Source organism: Maniola jurtina, chromosome 6 (genome assembly GCF_905333055.1).
Source record: "Maniola jurtina chromosome 6, ilManJurt1.1, whole genome shotgun sequence".
NCBI classification, from domain to species: Eukaryota; Metazoa; Arthropoda; class Insecta; order Lepidoptera; family Nymphalidae; genus Maniola; species Maniola jurtina.
This window is the reverse complement of record NC_060034.1, coordinates 2,099,983-2,119,266: the sequence shown is the minus strand read 5'-3', so window position 1 is coordinate 2,119,266 and position 19,284 is coordinate 2,099,983. Positions and strand designations below refer to the sequence as shown.

The 19,284-nt window shown below is 34.9% G+C and overlaps 2 protein-coding genes across 4 annotated transcripts in view; both read left to right on the top strand.

The window, feature by feature from the left end:
• The first annotated feature begins 4,774 nt into the window (after nucleotides 1–4,774).
• LOC123865971 overlaps nucleotides 4,775–19,284 on the top strand; it is a 124,044-nt gene continuing 109,534 nt past the window's right edge. Inside the window, exon 1 of the mRNA XM_045907231.1 lies at nucleotides 4,775–4,822. Within this exon, the coding sequence (XP_045763187.1) occupies nucleotides 4,804–4,822 (19 nt within the window). The 5' untranslated portion in view covers nucleotides 4,775–4,803. The remainder of the gene's footprint in view (nucleotides 4,823–19,284) is intronic.
• LOC123865969 (cytochrome P450 6B5-like) overlaps nucleotides 6,339–19,284 on the top strand; it is a 30,723-nt gene continuing 17,777 nt past the window's right edge. Inside the window, exons 1-2 of one of the 3 annotated variants that reach the window (XM_045907227.1) lie at nucleotides 6,366–6,458; nucleotides 6,700–6,907. In XM_045907227.1, coding sequence (XP_045763183.1) covers nucleotides 6,864–6,907 — 44 coding nt within the window. In that variant the 5' untranslated portion in view covers nucleotides 6,366–6,458; nucleotides 6,700–6,863. Of the gene's footprint in view, nucleotides 6,459–6,699; nucleotides 6,908–19,284 lie in introns of all 3 variants that reach the window. The other 2 variants (XM_045907229.1, XM_045907228.1) reach the window with 2 other exon arrangements.

Sequence of the window (19,284 nt, the reverse complement as noted above, 5' to 3'; positions counted from 1 at the left end):
AATAAAAGGAAAAACGTACTGACTGATTATCAACATACAACTCAAACCGCTGAGCCTGGAAACTTTGCATTTTACATAATATAACCCACAAGAAAGGACTAAGAAAGGGCCCACATTATGCAAATCCAACTTTAAAAAACGTAAATACACCCGAATGAAGTCGCGGGATACGTCAATCTACATAAGTCTTGTATTAACCTTAGTATTAAGATTAAACAACAGGAAGCAAATTGTCTTCTCCGTAGACTAGCAATATCTCTAAAGCAGACCGGAACTAACCGGGCGTGTGACAGCCCTGAGCGGACTGCGAAATGCAATCGCCTGAAAGCGCGTCTTGCGAATGGAAGCTAGATGGATGATTCCAAAGCGATTTGGAATGTAACTTATATGATTTTGGAATAGGATTTCTTTGTTGATGTTGGCTTATTGACCATTTACAATAGTATTATTTTGTGTTCATTTTTCAGAAATTACGGAGATAGCCCACGGCGACTTGTTGCAGTAATACAGTAATTTTTTACTGATTATTTGATACAGATATGGCTCGCATACCTTGGATGAGCATAGGCTAATTTTTGTCCCGGAAAATCAGTGTTCTCATGGGACATGCCCCTTACAAATAAGTGGAATATTTAGGAATGTACCATACCATTTCTATTTAGAAAATTTATCAAAATTTACAAGTGACATACTGTATATTTAAATTAATAAAAAAATATAGATAAGGTACTTTAAGCTATTTGATAAGTTTCTTAAGAATATGTTCAATGTGATTCTTTCACTAGGTAATATATATAAGGATTTAAAAAAAAATTGAATCCACGTGGACGAAGTCGCTTGTATCATCTATTTGATACAGTGATAGCTAGTTTGCATCTCGTAGACCCCGTATATTGGAAAACCAAAGCGTTCCCGCGAGATTTTTAAAAATTCTTTGCAAATGGACTCATTTATTAATTAATAAAAGAAAATTATGAAAAAGTAGTATCTCGATATTACATTATAATTTCACCATTATAAATTAAACAGCGGGTACAGAGGACCTACTAACTGCCTTGTGGCACGCATCTATTATAAAATTTCTTTTTAATCTAGCCTACTTCACTTTAAATTGGATCACAAAAACGTTCAATACAATTTTATTACCAAAATATACACTGTAACAGGTGATTAAAATTCCTCCTGTAACCCTGACATCATAAATTTCGACGTGTTTACTAAAAAGCTATAAAATCACCATAAACGGTAAGAGTGTTCACCCACTATGTATGTCAAGACTAAGGCTGAGACAGAGTGAATAGATCGTAATCATTAAAATACACACAATCTACAAACAATGTCGTTATATTATAGTTCATTGGGTGTGGACTTATTTTTGACTCTTATCTGAACACATTTACGATAACAATAAAGAAAAAAACAAGAATAAGTGGACAGGGAAGCACTTATCTCTTAAGAGATCTCTACCAGTGGAATTTCGGTAGTGTGGCACAAAACAGAGCCTACTCTTACAAAACTCATTTTGGCATCATGTCATACCCAACACTACTCTTCAACTAGTGCGCGAACACCTTTACTAGTTAAGTTAAAAATTTCACCCCGACCCCGTTTCACCTTTCGCGTGAGAAACGGACATTACACCCCATGGTTTTAATTTTCACATATCACACATATGTTGTGCATTTGGGAAAAACGCGGCGCCCTTATTGCTGTTAAAATAGAGTTCCTAGTGAAAAAATTAAGTGGCTTCCAGTTGTATTAGTTTAGGTGACTTTATATTAACCGATTTTATGACAATATTACGTTTCCGATGCGATTTTCTATTCGGTTTTTATTCTCTACCAATTAATTATTATATGACTACTTTCCAGTTTTTTTATTAATAGAATCGTCATGATTATAATATATACTGTTAAAATAGAGTTCCTAGTGAAAAAAGTAAGTGGCTTCCAGTTGTATTAGATTGGGTGATTTTATATTAACCGATTATATGACGATATTATGTTTCCGATGCAATTTTCTATTCGATTTTTATTCTCTACTAATTAAATATGACTACTTTCCAGTTTTTTATTAATAGAATTGTCATGATTATATACCAGTTTTTTATTTCATGATTCATTTCAGGGGTGCAGCCCTAGACCATAATCACGCCTGATGAAATGTGATGATGATAAAATATATTTTTACTAGTTTTAGTGCTATCACTAAAACTATAAAAAATATATTGTATATTTCTAACCTTTTTAAGGTTTTCATACTTTAGAGGGGAATATGTCTACGCGCTCTACCATAGGCTGCCAGCAGGTCTAATTGCCAGCGCTTAAAAAAATGTTGTAAATATAAAACTAAATTCAAAATAATTTTGTATTACATTATTTCATTGAATAGGTGTAAAATCTCGTATTTCTGTGTTTTCGCCAGGATAGAAAAAATTAAGACACAAAAATGTTTCAGTATCACATTATTAGAGCTATCATGGTGTTCACTGGTGCTGCAATCTATGGACAAGTTGAAATAAGGCAGAATTCTGTATCTCATATTATAAATGTATTTCATTATTATAGACCTAAGTAAATTCTGAGCAATTTTAAAGTACGCCCTTATGATCTAAGAGCGTAGGTATCTGTGTCAGCTGAGCTCAGAAAGAGATGCCGAAACGAGTCAAACGACTTCAACGTCGACTTTTTATTGAGCTTAGCATGCATTCATTCAGTAAATTTATCTATTAACAACATTCTTGTTCAACTGAGAAAAAGCAAACAACAGCGATGAAATAGGCAGTCATAATAGTTTGTCGTATCGGAATCGTTGGGTGTAAAATCGCTCTTGATAAGTGTTCGTTACGACTTTCTCACGGGGATAAAGCGAACGCGCTGTCGGTATTTTTATAACTCTGTTAGTTTGAGTTTAATGTATTTTAAAATGTTTGTGTACCATTTTCATACAAGCCATACAAGTTTACATACACGCTCATACTAATTTGATTAGAACTAAGTTGGTCTAGGGAAATGACACTAATAGGTAAACCATGTAAGCGAATGGCTTATCCTGTATATCAAGTTTTTGAAATAACTCCAAATTTAATTAATGGTTTTAGTTGACCCTATATCTACCTACAGTAGTATATTAATTATATACAAAGGTTGCCTGTTTTCTTCTTTCTGTGTTGTGTTCCTTTACATGTGTTTTTGTATGCAATAAAGTGATCTAACTATCTATCTATCTATATTTTCCCACCCGTCTGTATTTCAGCGAACTGTAATCTCGGGAACCGTAATAGGTAGAGAGTTGAAATTTTTACAGAATGTGTATTTCCATTGCCTCTATAACAAATCATAATAAAAATTTCAAAATATTAGCTGTCATGAAAATTCAAAAAATTAAAGTGTTATTTCTTGTGCGAGGGTAAGGTACCCTTCGTGTACGCGTCAAACTCGCACTTACTGATTTTTTTGTGACTTCTTTCTAACTAAATATTATATTATTAAACCAGAGGTATCCAAAACTTGAGAGTAACAAGGAAACTGATTAAGAAACTCATTCGTATAAGCCACTGATAGATAACATTGAAACTTGCCGTAGTCCAAACGGAGTCTCAAACTTGGAAACTAAACTCACTAACAAGAGGGATTGAATTAAAATTAATTTAAACTTGACTAAACATGTCCGAGTTTATCAAGGAGTTTATTCATCTTTGAGTACATTTAATGAAATAAGTACACTTAGCTATCACAATAATTTATTTGTAACAAAATATAATAAAAAATATCGCAATTTTCACGTAAAAAATCCCTAGAACTCACGATTTTTACGCCAATAAATAATTATTGTGAAAATATTAGGTTGCAAAGAAAAATGGTAATTGAGTTTGCTTTCATCAGTTTTTGCTTTATAATAATAATTATTATTAATTATTGACAAAAAATATTTGTGTACCTATATAAGAGAATAAATAAAATCTAGACTAAAGATAAATAGCTATGGTAAAAAAAGAAAATAAATAATATTAATATAAATAAAGAAAGCAAGACATAAAATATAAGAACTCACGTTAAATGGGTTCTTCTCTAGTACATTATTTTCTTGACACTGGGTCATGAGAAGAGCGATTTGTAAGTTTGTGAATCTTATGCTTTACAAGTTGATTATGCATTAAATCAAGGCTATTTTCTGCAATAGAATTTGAAACGGGCGGATTCGATACGAATAATCTTTCTATAAATTTCCTATGGTTAACTTAAATTACAGCAACATTAAACTTCTTTTTTTTTAATTATTTATTTATCTCCTGCCACTCGCACGGCCACTCAAGTTATTGTTTCTGATTATGTTGTACATAATCTTTATAGGTACTAAACTGACATGTTGTCTAAATTTAGTGTTATCCTTTTCCAAAGGAATTTTACTATCGAAAATTAATAGTCAGAAATCGTCTAATAAGTTATTTAGTAACATCGTCTCGTTAACGGTTGCGTCTATTGTGCATTCCACTAATAACGCATCAAGATACCTCTTTTTACTTTTTCTTTTTTTTTGATTTGTGTTATTTTGTCAGGTTAAGAATTGATTGTTTTGATTTCATTGACTTGCTTAGATTATAACGGGGTGAACAAGTACATATATAGATAAATAATAAAAGAAAAAAAAGAAAAAAGATACCGATTTTTATTAAAGCAAACCTATTTTAATGGCCACAACGGTCGTAAAGAAAACACAAAGGAACAAACAAGCAGTACATTTTTGCCGTCAAAAACAACTCCTACGATATAAATTGTATTATTCCATTTCGCGCGAGACGTTATGGTGTTTTCGTATGGAGGTAGGTGTGTGCTTTGACAGTGACTTTAGTGACAGAAATAGGGGCGGAATGGAGTTGGTGATTCAATAAAACAAAATAGGCTGTACGGGTACTTTGCGAAGCAAAATATAGTACTTATTTTTAAGGTTCCATACCTCAAAAGGAAAAACGGAACCCTTATAGGATCACTTTGTTGTCTGTCCGTCTGTCCGTCCGCCCGTCCGTCGTGTCTGTCAAGAAAACCTATAAAGTACTTCAAGTTGACCTAGAATCGTGAAATTTGGCAGGTAGGTAGGTATTATAGCATAAGAGTAAAGGAATAAATCCGAAAACCGTGAATTTGTGGTTATAACAGTAAAAAAAAAAGTTAAAATATATTTAAATTTTCAAAGTAAGATAACTATACCAAGTGGGGTATCATTATGAAAGGGCGTTACCTGTAAATTCTAAAACAGATTTTTATTTATTTTTATGCATAATAGTTTTTGATTTATCATGCAAAATGTCGAAAAAAATACCCGAGTACGGAACCCTCGGTGCGCAAGTCCGACTCACACTTGACCGGTATTTTACGACTAAGCTCATTGTCAAGTAAGCGTAGTGTGGGGCGACTACGAAACTGAGGCACGGAGGACAGACAAAGGAAAAACAACCCTGGACCCCTAAAGTGAGTCCATCCAGTTACCGACTTGGACCAACGTATCCATAATGACGATGCTACTCCCTTAATGTTAGTCTACTTCGTGCCGTACAGGAACAAAGTTTTCCCCCTCAAGTCTATGGCACAAACAGATGCAAGTTTAATGTCTTCCACGACATTGATACGGTTAGCAGCAAAATAATTTGTAATTTTTACTAAAGTTAGTTAGGTTTATAAATTCGTACTTAATCTGGATGTTTTTTTTTTGGTCACTTAATAATTTACGTATTTTTCAAATGTACAAAGGTACTTGAAACGGTATCAGCTGTGTTAGTTTAAAGCTGTGTTATAGCTGTTAACGCCCGCCTCCGGATTTAATTTGAATTATTCCTCTTGGTATCATGAGTGCATTTAGTTCGTTTAGACCATGTTCCAAATACTGTCAATGCTGAAACTTTCAATATCTACCTGTTGTGAATCAAACAAGTTTTTCAAAACTTTTGTTACAGAACTGACCAAAAAACGACTTTTTAAATTAATGTTTTCAGGCTCTATACATTATGAGTTTCTTTATTTCATCATAAATTTTAAATTCCTGAACAGATTTAGATGTTTGGCATATTTTTAAAAATCTTACATCGTCCCAAGTCAAGCTTGTTATAAATTTTTAAAAAAATTCAAACTGCCGGCTGGATTTTCAAAATATATGAAAAATAATTTCAGTTATTTGTTCATACAATATAAACACATGTAAGGCTAGATAGCAGTGCAAACCGCAATCGTGTTTATTTAAAACTATTTGAGTTACTTGTTTATTGTAGTTTAGTTAGCTGCTGACCGTACTCGCTTATGACACATTAGGCAAAGTGATGTGAGTCTCATTCTCAGCTGGTAGGTACTTAGTAATCTACGTAACTTGTAACAAAATAACAAATGGTTTACATTTTACAAACTTATTGTACTTATGTTTTATTTTGGAGTGATACACTGGGAGGTATTGGAGCAATAAATAAGAAAGTAAGCATTTGAAGTATTTAAAAGAGCAATAATTTAGTTTTTCATTTTATCAAAACAATTTTGCTATTTAATTTTGCTTTTTTAAAATTTATTTATGGTTATTTGTAAAATCATATAAAATGAATTCATATCTTTTCGTCTTCAAAATAGAATTCAGGCTATGATGTTGACCGGGTTAGTTAAGATTTGAATCAGCATTATTTTCACAGTCAATTTATGAACGAATTAGTTATTTTTTTAGTTTTCTGGCCAAATACGAGATAGCTTTCAAAGAATTTTTCAAAATCCCATCCTTGCGAGCTTCCTTTAGATAAAAGAATATTTTGTTTGAGTGAAATACAAAACAAAACATGTAAAAACTCGTTGCAAAATAAAACAACCTACATAAAGCATTAATATCGTACAATGCTGGATAACAAGAAATATGCCGTCCCCCGGGTATCATTTGGGTGAGTTGGTACATTAACTTTTATCTCGCTTAAGTGCGTTGGGTTCGTAACGGATAAATGTTCTGGCGACTGTGATGGTACGGTGTGATCGTCTATACTAGTGGTTAAGATTAGGCATTATGAAGAGATAAAATAAGAAATGAACTCAGCTGAATTATAGAAACACCTAGGTATTTAAGTCATGAGTTATTTACAAGTAATTAATTGGTACAGTACGTTGGGTGAACACGTAGACTTCTCGACCAGCTAACAGGTTTACACGGATTGAATTATAAAAAAATTAATGTAAAATTTCAACTCCTCAAAATAGATATAATGAGTGGAGAGATTTGCTAATTTAGAACGTCCTGTTAGTGTGGAAAATCAGTTGATACGTGTATTTGCCTTATTTAGGCCATCGGTTTGAGACCAACCGGCATTCCTCAAGCACGGGGGAAATACCTACGCTGAAACTTCAGCCTTAATCCATGTTATGTGGGGCACAGCAATTGGACTCTCCTATTTCGCTGCGAAGCGTTTTCAATTGCCTAGGTACGGAAACCTAGGTTCTTTTCAGTGAGCTCTGGGCTCGCCCCAAAACCATGGTATTTTTGTATATATATATATATTTGTTTGATTGATTGTCAATAAATTGGCCAATTTATTAGTTCGGAGAGTCCAGCTGTATAAAGACATGACGTGTTTGCTTTGTGCCGGAATCTCGCTGCTGGTACGTCACCAATCAACCATGTACCATATAATATCAAGCAAAGGAATTACAAAGTACAGCAAAACTAGTATTTTTATCTATTCAAAAACTCGGTGATTCACAAATTCAGCTGGCGTCGGTTTTAACAGATAATGTTACCTAAAATGCTGTTTGGGAAAGATCGGTACACAATAAAAAAAAGGTACCTACCTGCCTCGCCATCTGTCCTCCGGAGGCAGCGTGTATTCCATTGTCTCGTTCAGGGTATTTTAGTAGGTAGATGAAATTTAGCTGTTACTCGAAAGTATCCTCGACAAGGTCCCTTTAAGGTGTCTTTAGCCTGGGATTCGAACCCAGCCAACCCTATTATCTTTAGTAGTGGAGAGCATTCTTGGTATATTAGTACTAATCGTTTTGTGATAATAAAAGTATAAGGAAAAACCATCGTGAGAATTTCACATAATGGTATAAAATACCATATGATGAAGGTAAACTTGATCGAGAGTTCTCTATGAAGTCCGCGCTCAGTAGTGAGCCGGTGAAAGCTGTTCATGTTGATGAAGACGATGTTTATACCGCGGTAGCTAGTAGTTTATAGCACACCACCTTATTTTAGCTATTGAGTAATTTTTCTACCAAATCTATAATTGTAACGACAAGTGTCATTCCATCAGACTGCATTAGACTGCTAATTCAATTTTATTCCCTATTTAATGCTGAATAAGAGCTAGTATTATAAATAGGTGCACTGCTGAAAAAAAAACCTAACCTAATTTTTACTTAATAATAGGAATTGTGATTGGTAAATAGGTCATATGAGAAAATCTTAATATTGGAGCTCAAGTTAGTTCGATACATGGTTTCTTCGTATCTTTGGCTTTGTTAATATTACAATACGATAGTCTAGCCTCCAAACAAATTGAATCTCCATTATTAAATGTCTAGGAAAATGTATCTAAATATAGCAAATAAAAGATGATAGTTATACCCAAGTGCATTTATTTCTGGTAAATAATTGTTTATTTACTCATACAGTTGAGTATTTAGAAAAAAAGAAGAGAAACTGAATTTATTATTTAGACTGGGAATTAAGTAACTTTATTACATTAATTAATTCCCGGCCGAATATTTGCTTCCTAAGCCATACTAATTATTGAAAGGGAAAAGCAAATATTCAAACAAAAAAACCCTTTCGGCTTTATATAATATTATGTACACCATTTTATCTAAAATACACACATGCCCACATAATCAATAGAGATATTATCTATAATTCTTACTTCCATAATAAAGTAAATTTTAAGGACACACATTATGCGTAAATTATAATATATTCATTATTTATTCTAGATATATTTGAATCCTAGTTCCACAAAGAGAAATGTCCCATTTCTATAATTTTGGATGCAAATCTAATAGTTATACACAATATTGTAACACCTCCTAATATCCAAATAATAATATCATCTCTAATTTAGTTTGTAAAATAATTCTTTACTCAAGATTTTTGGAACTGATTTTCAAATAATCTAGTTTAAAATTAAATGTAAATTAGTACATCACCATATATCAGCTTCTGCTGGCCCGGATACACACTATTTTATTCTATTTATAATTTTTCTATTATTAACTATACAATTGCAATATATTTCTACACTTAATTAATATTCACTGTTAGGCTCTACTGCACGTTGAGCCAGACCTCAATCGAATGTGCCTCTCGGTCCCCCAGTGTAGACTTAAAACGTCCACACGGATATCTTTTGTTCACGCCCATGATCTGAAATGAAAAAAAAACCAGCGAAATTTCGGTTTCTGATTGGTTCACTCTTGCGCACAGAATTACCCTGGCTGATGGCTAATTGGCTGAAAATAAAATGTATTTCGAACATCCCTTAATGGGCCGTACCTTTTGCTTTCTCACGCTCTTGCCTTGCCTAGACCACTCGCATAACACGTGATTGCAATTTTGTACACTTGTAGAGATTTCTAAGTTAAAATTTACGACTTTTATCTAATTTATGACCGACCCTAACGCAATTTAGCTTTAGAGCAATTTATTTTGCCCTTTTGTTTTTTATACTTCCTTTCCTACAATTACTCAGAATCTTAACTAATTTATTTCTTTTCGTGCGAGATTTTTGTTTTTAAGAGCAAGGCTTCAAATTTCCGACAGTCATAAAACCGTATGACGGATGGCAAGGCCATCTCACGCTCCCCCAAAATAGATTTTTAATACACGTAGCTCCTTTTGTCCCTGCAGCTGTACTAGTCGTTTCAAAATCTATTTTTCCCCTTATCTGTATTAGAACGCTAGTATCAGACCTCCTACGCCTATCTATTATACCCTCGGGCATGACCATAGCTATTTAACTCAGGTATCTCTTTGTTTAGTGTACCCCAAACTACCTGTTTTCTGTCCCTTTTAATACTCTAGTTTTACCTATCTTTCTATTTATCTACATAGTACCTAAACAAATGAATGGCATTGTAGTTACCCTTAACTTTACCAGTATGAACGTCTATTAATGTATATACATTACTATATGGAACTGCCCCTATTATGTACGGTCCTTCATATAAGCGCATGAATTTTTTTGTCAACTTTTTATCCGCATCTGACTTCGTAAAAGTCTTAAGTTTCACTAAATCTCCGATTTCGAATTGTATTAACTTATGATTTTTGTTATAATGTAATTGTCTACTTTCGGCCGCCTTATCTATGTTTTGTCGTGCCTGCTGTCGAATCTGTTCTAACGATTCACCCTGTAAGTCTGCCCTCACCGATGAGTCAGTGTTGAAATCAGTCGATAGCAGAGTACGTTTTCCATATATAATCTCGTTTGGCGAATATCCCGTTGTAGTATGTATTACCTGATTGTAACAATCTTCTATATCCGATAATAGATCTACCCATGAACGATGTGATTTGTCGCAATACGTCCTGAATAATCTACCTAACTCTTTATTAACCCTCTCTGTCGAATTTGGCCGCGGATTTCTAACAGATGTGTGCGTTAATTCGATACCTAGTTGGCGAATACCTAACTCGAAAACTTTTGAAGTAAAATTCGCGCCTCTGTCTGAACATAATGTCTTAATTGTGACCTGCTTATGAAACTTTTTTACACAAGTTAAAGTAGCCTTCCCACTAGCCTGGCGTAGTGGGTATAGTCTGATTAACTTACTATAAGCATCTTGCATTACGAATATGTATTTAAAACCAAATCGTCCTGCCGGTAAAGGTCCAAAAATATCGCAAAAAACTCTCTCTCCTATTTCCTTCGCTATTACAGTTTTTATTGGCCCCGTGTGCGTCTCCAAAGCATGCTTTGACTTTTGACATGCCTCGCAAGCTCTTACAACACGACCTATTATACGAGACATATTTGGGAAATAATATTGACGTTTCATCAGAGCATAAACCTTGTATCGCCCGAAATGACCTACTTCTTCATGTATGCTAACTATCAAATCCCTTAGTATGTTCTCGGGAACATATAACCTTAAGATATCCCCTTTTATGTCTCTTCTATAAAGAATCCCTTCTTTAAGCACGTAGTACTTTGATTCAGAAGCGTCTGCTGTTTGCACGCGTCTAATTATCTCACTAGCAGTCTTGTCGCGACTTTGATAACTACCTATCTCTCTCCATCGCTCCCGCACTAATCGTCCTAATGATGTTTTAAATAGATTCATTTCAGGCCCCGTGGCCTTGTTAGTTAATACATCAGTGGTCCCCTTTAAGTGTCGAGACAATACGTCTGCTACAATGTTTAATTTACCTTTCACATGTTCGACTGTGTAATTAAATCGCCCTATATAATGTACCCAACGTATCATCCTAGCGCTCAATAGTTTGCACGTCTGCAAGAATATCAGGCTTTTATGATCAGTCCTAATGACTAAATTCGCTCCTCTCAAATATGTTTCAAACTTTGACAAACTGAAAATGATGGCCCATAGTTCTTGTTCAGTAACTGTCCATTTGCGTTCTGTCTCTGTCAATGCTTTACTACAAAACCCTAATATTTGTTCTTCACCTGCTTCATTCAATTGATAGACATAACCCGAAACCCCCAAATTACTGCTATCGGTTTGTAAATAATAAGTTCCCTTAGGATCTGGGTGTACAAGAAGTATCGTGTCTATAAACAATTTCTTGACCCTTTCAAAACAATCATTAATTTCCTCTGTCCATGACCATTTCGTATTTTGTTTTAATAGGTCGCACAGTGGTTTAACCTCTTCGCTATATTTTGTGATAAATCTTCTGAAATAATTTATTAATCCCAGAAATCCTCGTAATTGTTTTATAGTCCGAGGTATAGGGAAGTCTAATATGGCTTTAACCCGTTCAGGATCCATACGTACCCCGTTAGTATTTACTATGTGTCCTAACAACTTTACCTCTACACATAAGAACCGACACTTCTCTAACCTTCCAGTTAAACCTGCGGTTTCTAATTTATCTAACACTCGATCTAAATGTTCTAAGTGTAACTTCATGTCCCCCGTAGTGAATATGACTATGTCGTCTAAATAGTTTACGCAAAACTCTCGTACTCCTACTAGGATATAATCCATTGCTCTCGAGAACCCTGCTACAGAAGTCTTTAAACCTTGAGGTAAAACATTATAAGTATACGTCTTCCCCATGAACGAGAACCCAGTATACTTCCTAGAATCTTTATGCAAAGGTATTTGAAAATAGGCATTATTCAAATCAATTAAACTGATATAATTTACTCCATGAAAGGATTGTAAAATCTCAGATGTGAGTGGAGGCGCGCCCGCGTCACCTACCATTTTCTTATTCAACTCTCGTGCGTCCAATAAGAGTCTTATTGATCCATCTCGCTTCTTAGTGAAAGTGAGAGGACTACAGTAAGGAGTCGCTTCCTGTCTGATCACGCCTAGTTTTTCTAACTCTTCTAATTCGGTTTTTACCTGTTCTCTATACGCCAAAGGTACCGGATAACTGTGTTTTACAAAAGGTGTTTCGTCTAATAGCTCAATAACGTGTTCGTACTTGTTTGTCAAACCTAAACCTACCGTAAATACCTTACAGTGTTTGTTTAACACAGGTAGTAATAATTCCTTTTGTTCATTACTTAAGTTCGCGTCATCTAATTTTAATCCCTTAAATTTCTCATTATCTAAATTCATGTCTGATACACTTTGTTCCACTGGCCTAGAGTTTTGATTTAATATTAAATTAATCGTGGCTGCGTTCGTCTCTCCCCCTAACCTTTCGATTTTGCAGTCCGAATTCAGCCTAACACAAGACCTAACGCCCATATGTTCAATAGTCAAAGTGTGTTCACCATTACAGTTCACTATTCCTTTTACCCGCTCTAACCAATCGTATCCTAGTATCAATGACCTAGGAAGACGTCGCATAACTAGTACAGGTGCTTCAACTAAAGTACTACCTAACTGAAACTCTATTAGCACTAACCGATTCGTGCTTTCACTTCGCGATCCAAACGCGCCTTGTATTTGAATTGCTGGAATAGCGATCTCTGGCAATGTCCCATGTTCTCTTAGAATAGAGTCGTACAATTCCCTAGTTATTCCACTAATCTGACTTCCCGTATCTATGAGTGCACTCATACTTCTTCCATACAATCTAACACATACTTCAGGTAACCTAGGTAAAGAATAATCAACACTCACATCGGTTTGTTCATCTAATTCATGATACATTGTGTACACATTCAAACCTCTCCTCATACAAGTTTCACAAGTCACGCCTAACTCATTACACTCTGTTACATTTTCAAACTGGTTTTCCAATAAGATTCCTATACTCCTAATTTCAAATTGACTACTATACTCGTTATAATCAACGCCGCCTCTTAATAACCGCTTAAGTCCCTTATCTCCGGTCCCCAAACTCTGTCCTGGCTTCCATCCACTATTAATTAAGATCCTATAGACTACACCTGTCCTTTCGTGATCTGAGGTCTTTCTGACGCCCGTGCCACACAAGACTAACTGACTTGACCTCGTTTGTGTTGGGCATTCTAGTTTTTTGATGAACCCTCCCCCACATTCTTAGACACAGTAAGATCCTCGCCCTCTTTTACGAACGTGATTGCCGGCCTAATTTGTTTAGTTTCGGATACCGTAGGTCTGTTAAAGTTAACCCTAGAACCTAATCGACCACGATAGCCGCGTCCCCTCGTCGAATTTCCCCTAGCTCTCCAACTTCTTGTTGACATTGTTGCTACAATAGGTCGTCTCGATGATGACTCATTGTATCGTCTACCTCTGTAATTATTACTAACAGTACCTCTCGTAATTTGCCTAGGTTTTTCAACAATATTTTGCTCTATGTTTCGAAGAAATTTCGCTCCGTTCATGATGTTAACTTCTTCTGTTCTAGTAAACCATAATCGCTGTATATCTATAGCATAATGTCGCATAATAGAATTGACCAAATCTCTCTCACTAAACGCAATAGTTAATGACTGCATTGATTCTGCTTGCTCAGCAAAATGTTCGGACATCGACATTCCCGAATCGCTTGAATATACCGCATTAATCAATTTATATCTTATAGATTCCTGAATTTGTTCGGTCCAATAATTTCGTCTAAAATCAATCTCGAAGTCAGCGAACGTAGTCCAGCCCTTCGAATACAAGTCCATAACCTTCCGAGCATGCCCCGAGATGCAACCTAACGCTATATCTATTTCGCGATCTAATCCATTTACCGCCCTTATATATTTCTTTAATCGTTTAAGAAAAACGATGGGGTTAGTGAATGGTTTTCCGTCGAAATTTGGTTTAGTTACTGACGGCTGTACAACATATAAATTCCGGGTCTCAGATAATGTACTTGTGCTCGCGGTTTCAAGATTCGACCCCTGCCTATCAGATTTTTCATTTTCATTAATCCCGTTCGACTCGTGTGAAGAGACGCTCGCGATTTCATTTGAACCGGTATTTGAATTTAACTGATGTAATTTTGCTTCGAACTCGGTGATTTTTTTCAAAATCAACTCTAATGTAGCATTCCCTAAGGTCGTTGTTTGTTCGCTCGATTCTACGGTACTAACATCGCTTTGCCCCGCACCTACTTGCTTTGTTCTACGTCCCTTCCTACCTGAAGACATCTTTTTTTTTCAATTTGACCCTATTTCTTTTACCTACCCAAGTGCCAACTTAAATTTTATTTGAATAACTTTCATAAGTCGCGAAGCCGTATTTTTAATACTAATATATTACTGATACTAATTGCAATCACATGTTTGGGTCTGCTTCGATTATATGTATTCTCAGAGTTTGAAAAAAATTAAGTCTGAGAAATAAGCAAGGAATAATAGCTCGATCTCTGTAGTATCTTCTGAAAACCTGTAAATTTTACATTTATAAGACATACAGCTTATTTCTGCTCTCCTGCTCCCCCTATACATAAATAAATGTAAATGTACAACATATAAATATAAAACAACATGCAGTGTGTCCTTAAAACTTATAATTTATAAATAGCAATGTAAGTTTATAAATTTTTCTCTCTCAAATACCCAATCACAATTTCTACGTTGTGTTATTTTTATGTTAATGTAAATCTAGTCATATCGTTATTTCGAATACGTACATAGATCCCTGGTCACTCGGCATCAAATTTCTGTGATGGTACGGTGTGATCGTCTATACTAGTGGTTAAGATTAGGCATTATGAAGAGATAAAATAAGAAATGAACTCAGCTGAATTATAGAAACACCTAGGTATTTAAGTCATGAGTTATTTACAAGTAATTAATTGGTACAGTACGTTGGGTGAACACGTAGACTTCTCGACCAGCTAACAGGTTTACACGGATTGAATTATAAAAAAATTAATGTAAAATTTCAACTCCTCAAAATAGATATAATGAGTGGAGAGATTTGCTAATTTAGAACGTCCTGTTAGTGTGGAAAATCAGTTGATACGTGTATTTGCCTTATTTAGGCCATCGGTTTGAGACCAACCGGCATTCCTCAAGCACGGGGGAAATACCTACGCTGAAACTTCAGCCTTAATCCATGTTATGTGGGGCACAGCAATTGGACTCTCCTATTTCGCTGCGAAGCGTTTTCAATTGCCTAGGTACGGAAACCTAGGTTCTTTTCAGTGAGCTCTGGGCTCGCCCCAAAACCATGGTATTTTTGTATATATATATATATTTGTTTGATTGATTGTCAATAAATTGGCCAATTTATTAGTTCGGAGAGTCCAGCTGTATAAAGACATGACGTGTTTGCTTTGTGCCGGAATCTCGCTGCTGGTACGTCACCAATCAACCATGTACCATATAATATCAAGCAAAGGAATTACAAAGTACAGCAAAACTAGTATTTTTATCTATTCAAAAACTCGGTGATTCACAAATTCAGCTGGCGTCGGTTTTAACAGATAATGTTACCTAAAATGCTGTTTGGGAAAGATCGGTACACAATAAAAAAAAGGTACCTACCTGCCTCGCCATCTGTCCTCCGGAGGCAGCGTGTATTCCATTGTCTCGTTCAGGGTATTTTAGTAGGTAGATGAAATTTAGCTGTTACTCGAAAGTATCCTCGACAAGGTCCCTTTAAGGTGTCTTTAGCCTGGGATTCGAACCCAGCCAACCCTATTATCTTTAGTAGTGGAGAGCATTCTTGGTATATTAGTACTAATCGTTTTGTGATAATAAAAGTATAAGGAAAAACCATCGTGAGAATTTCACATAATGGTATAAAATACCATATGATGAAGGTAAACTTGATCGAGAGTTCTCTATGAAGTCCGCGCTCAGTAGTGAGCCGGTGAAAGCTGTTCATGTTGATGAAGACGATGTTTATACCGCGGTAGCTAGTAGTTTATAGCACACCACCTTATTTTAGCTATTGAGTAATTTTTCTACCAAATCTATAATTGTAACGACAAGTGTCATTCCATCAGACTGCATTAGACTGCTAATTCAATTTTATTCCCTATTTAATGCTGAATAAGAGCTAGTATTATAAATAGGTGCACTGCTGAAAAAAAAACCTAACCTAATTTTTACTTAATAATAGGAATTGTGATTGGTAAATAGGTCATATGAGAAAATCTTAATATTGGAGCTCAAGTTAGTTCGATACATGGTTTCTTCGTATCTTTGGCTTTGTTAATATTACAATACGATAGTCTAGCCTCCAAACAAATTGAATCTCCATTATTAAATGTCTAGGAAAATGTATCTAAATATAGCAAATAAAAGATGATAGTTATACCCAAGTGCATTTATTTCTGGTAAATAATTGTTTATTTACTCATACAGTTGAGTATTTAGAAAAAAAGAAGAGAAACTGAATTTATTATTTAGACTGGGAATTAAGTAACTTTATTACATTAATTAATTCCCGGCCGAATATTTGCTTCCTAAGCCATACTAATTATTGAAAGGGAAAAGCAAATATTCAAACAAAAAAACCCTTTCGGCTTTATATAATATTATGTACACCATTTTATCTAAAATACACACATGCCCACATAATCAATAGAGATATTATCTATAATTCTTACTTCCATAATAAAGTAAATTTTAAGGACACACATTATGCGTAAATTATAATATATTCATTATTTATTCTAGATATATTTGAATCCTAGTTCCACAAAGAGAAATGTCCCATTTCTATAATTTTGGATGCAAATCTAATAGTTATACACAATATTGTAACACCTCCTAATATCCAAATAATAATATCATCTCTAATTTAGTTTGTAAAATAATTCTTTACTCAAGATTTTTGGAACTGATTTTCAAATAATCTAGTTTAAAATTAAATGTAAATTAGTACATCACCATATATCAGCTTCTGCTGGCCCGGATACACACTATTTTATTCTATTTATAATTTTTCTATTATTAACTATACAATTGCAATATATTTCTACACTTAATTAATATTCACTGTTAGGCTCTACTGCACGTTGAGCCAGACCTCAATCGAATGTGCCTCTCGGTCCCCCAGTGTAGACTTAAAACGTCCACACGGATATCTTTTGTTCACGCCCATGATCTGAAATGAAAAAAAAACCAGCGAAATTTCGGTTTCTGATTGGTTCACTCTTGCGCACAGAATTACCCTGGCTGATGGCTAATTGGCTGAAAATAAAATGTATTTCGAACATCCCTTAATGGGCCGTACCTTTTGCTTTCTCACGCTCTTGCCTTGCCTAGACCACTCGCATAACACGTGATTGCAATTTTGTACACTTGTAGAGATTTCTAAGTTAAAATTTACGACTTTTATCTAATTTATGACCGACCCTAACGCAATTTAGCTTTAGAGCAATTTATTTTGCCCTTTTGTTTTTTATACTTCCTTTCCTACAATTACTCAGAATCTTAACTAATTTATTTCTTTTCGTGCGAGATTTTTGTTTTTAAGAGCAAGGCTTCAAATTTCCGACAGTCATAAAACCGTATGACGGATGGCAAGGCCATCTCACGACCTCTCTGGCATAGTGGTGCAAGCAAGAAAAATTATATTGGGTTCTATTTTAAAAAAAAAAACCGGCCAAGTGCGAGTCAGACTCTCGCACTGAGGGTTCCTCAGGAATTTTTTCCAACATTTTGCACGATAAATCAAAAATTCTCATTCATAAAAATGAATGAAAATCTGTTTTAGAATGTATACGTAAAGCCCTTTCATATTATGATACCCCACTTGGTATAGTTATCTTACTTTGAAAATTGAAACACATTTTTTTTTAAATGATTAACCATAAATTCGCGGTTTTCAGATTGATCCTGTACTAGTGCTATAAGACCTACCTACTTGCCAAATTTCACAATTCTAGGTCAACAGAAAGTACCAAATAAAATGCTGTTGCAAAATTTTTACTTTTGTGGCTTTTGATGATTTGGATCCATTCTCGCACTTTAGTGACACATACTTGAAGTTCACAATTTCACCCATGACACGACTTACAATTACCTCAAATATTTTTTACTGATTCATTGTAGAAATGTTGTCAAGAAACCTAAAACCAGCCATGAATCGTACACGCAGTCCTTTGCATGAGCCTACGCGCTGCATTTACTAAGCCATAAGGGCCCCAAGTGATAATCTAACATTGAAATAAACTCCGCGAAATTTCTCACAAATTTAAAGCAGCTGTATTAAATATACCGAAAAATCTGTTCCCCACAAAAGGTAGGCGGGTAGAAACACGGGAAAATACGCATTCCACTCCTAAATCATGGCGAGACAAGGTTAATGGGGTTGAAAACCAGCCCGCGGCCAGTCACGTAGCTTGGACGAAATTAAATAAATTCTTACTTTATTATAATTCCTTAGGTAAATTCCACTCGGTAGCTTAGCGATCAGAAAAGATAGATTCCAAAGATTCGTTTACGTACGTTTCCAAAAAAACGTTTTGGGCCAGGTTTTGGATTATCAACGAATGCCATATTACAAATATGTAAAATAAAAAGTAATGCCCTGACACATTTATAACACCCCCGACAAGTGAAGGTTACATACAGTAACTAGATAAGAGCTGATTACTTTCAAATGGCTGGACCGTCTTTCTTGGATTATAGCTAAGAACACTCTCGATCAAGCCACCTTTCAAACAAAAAAAAACTAAATTAAAATCGGTTCAATATTTTAGGAGCTACGATGCCACAGACACACAGATACACACGTCAAACTTATAACACCC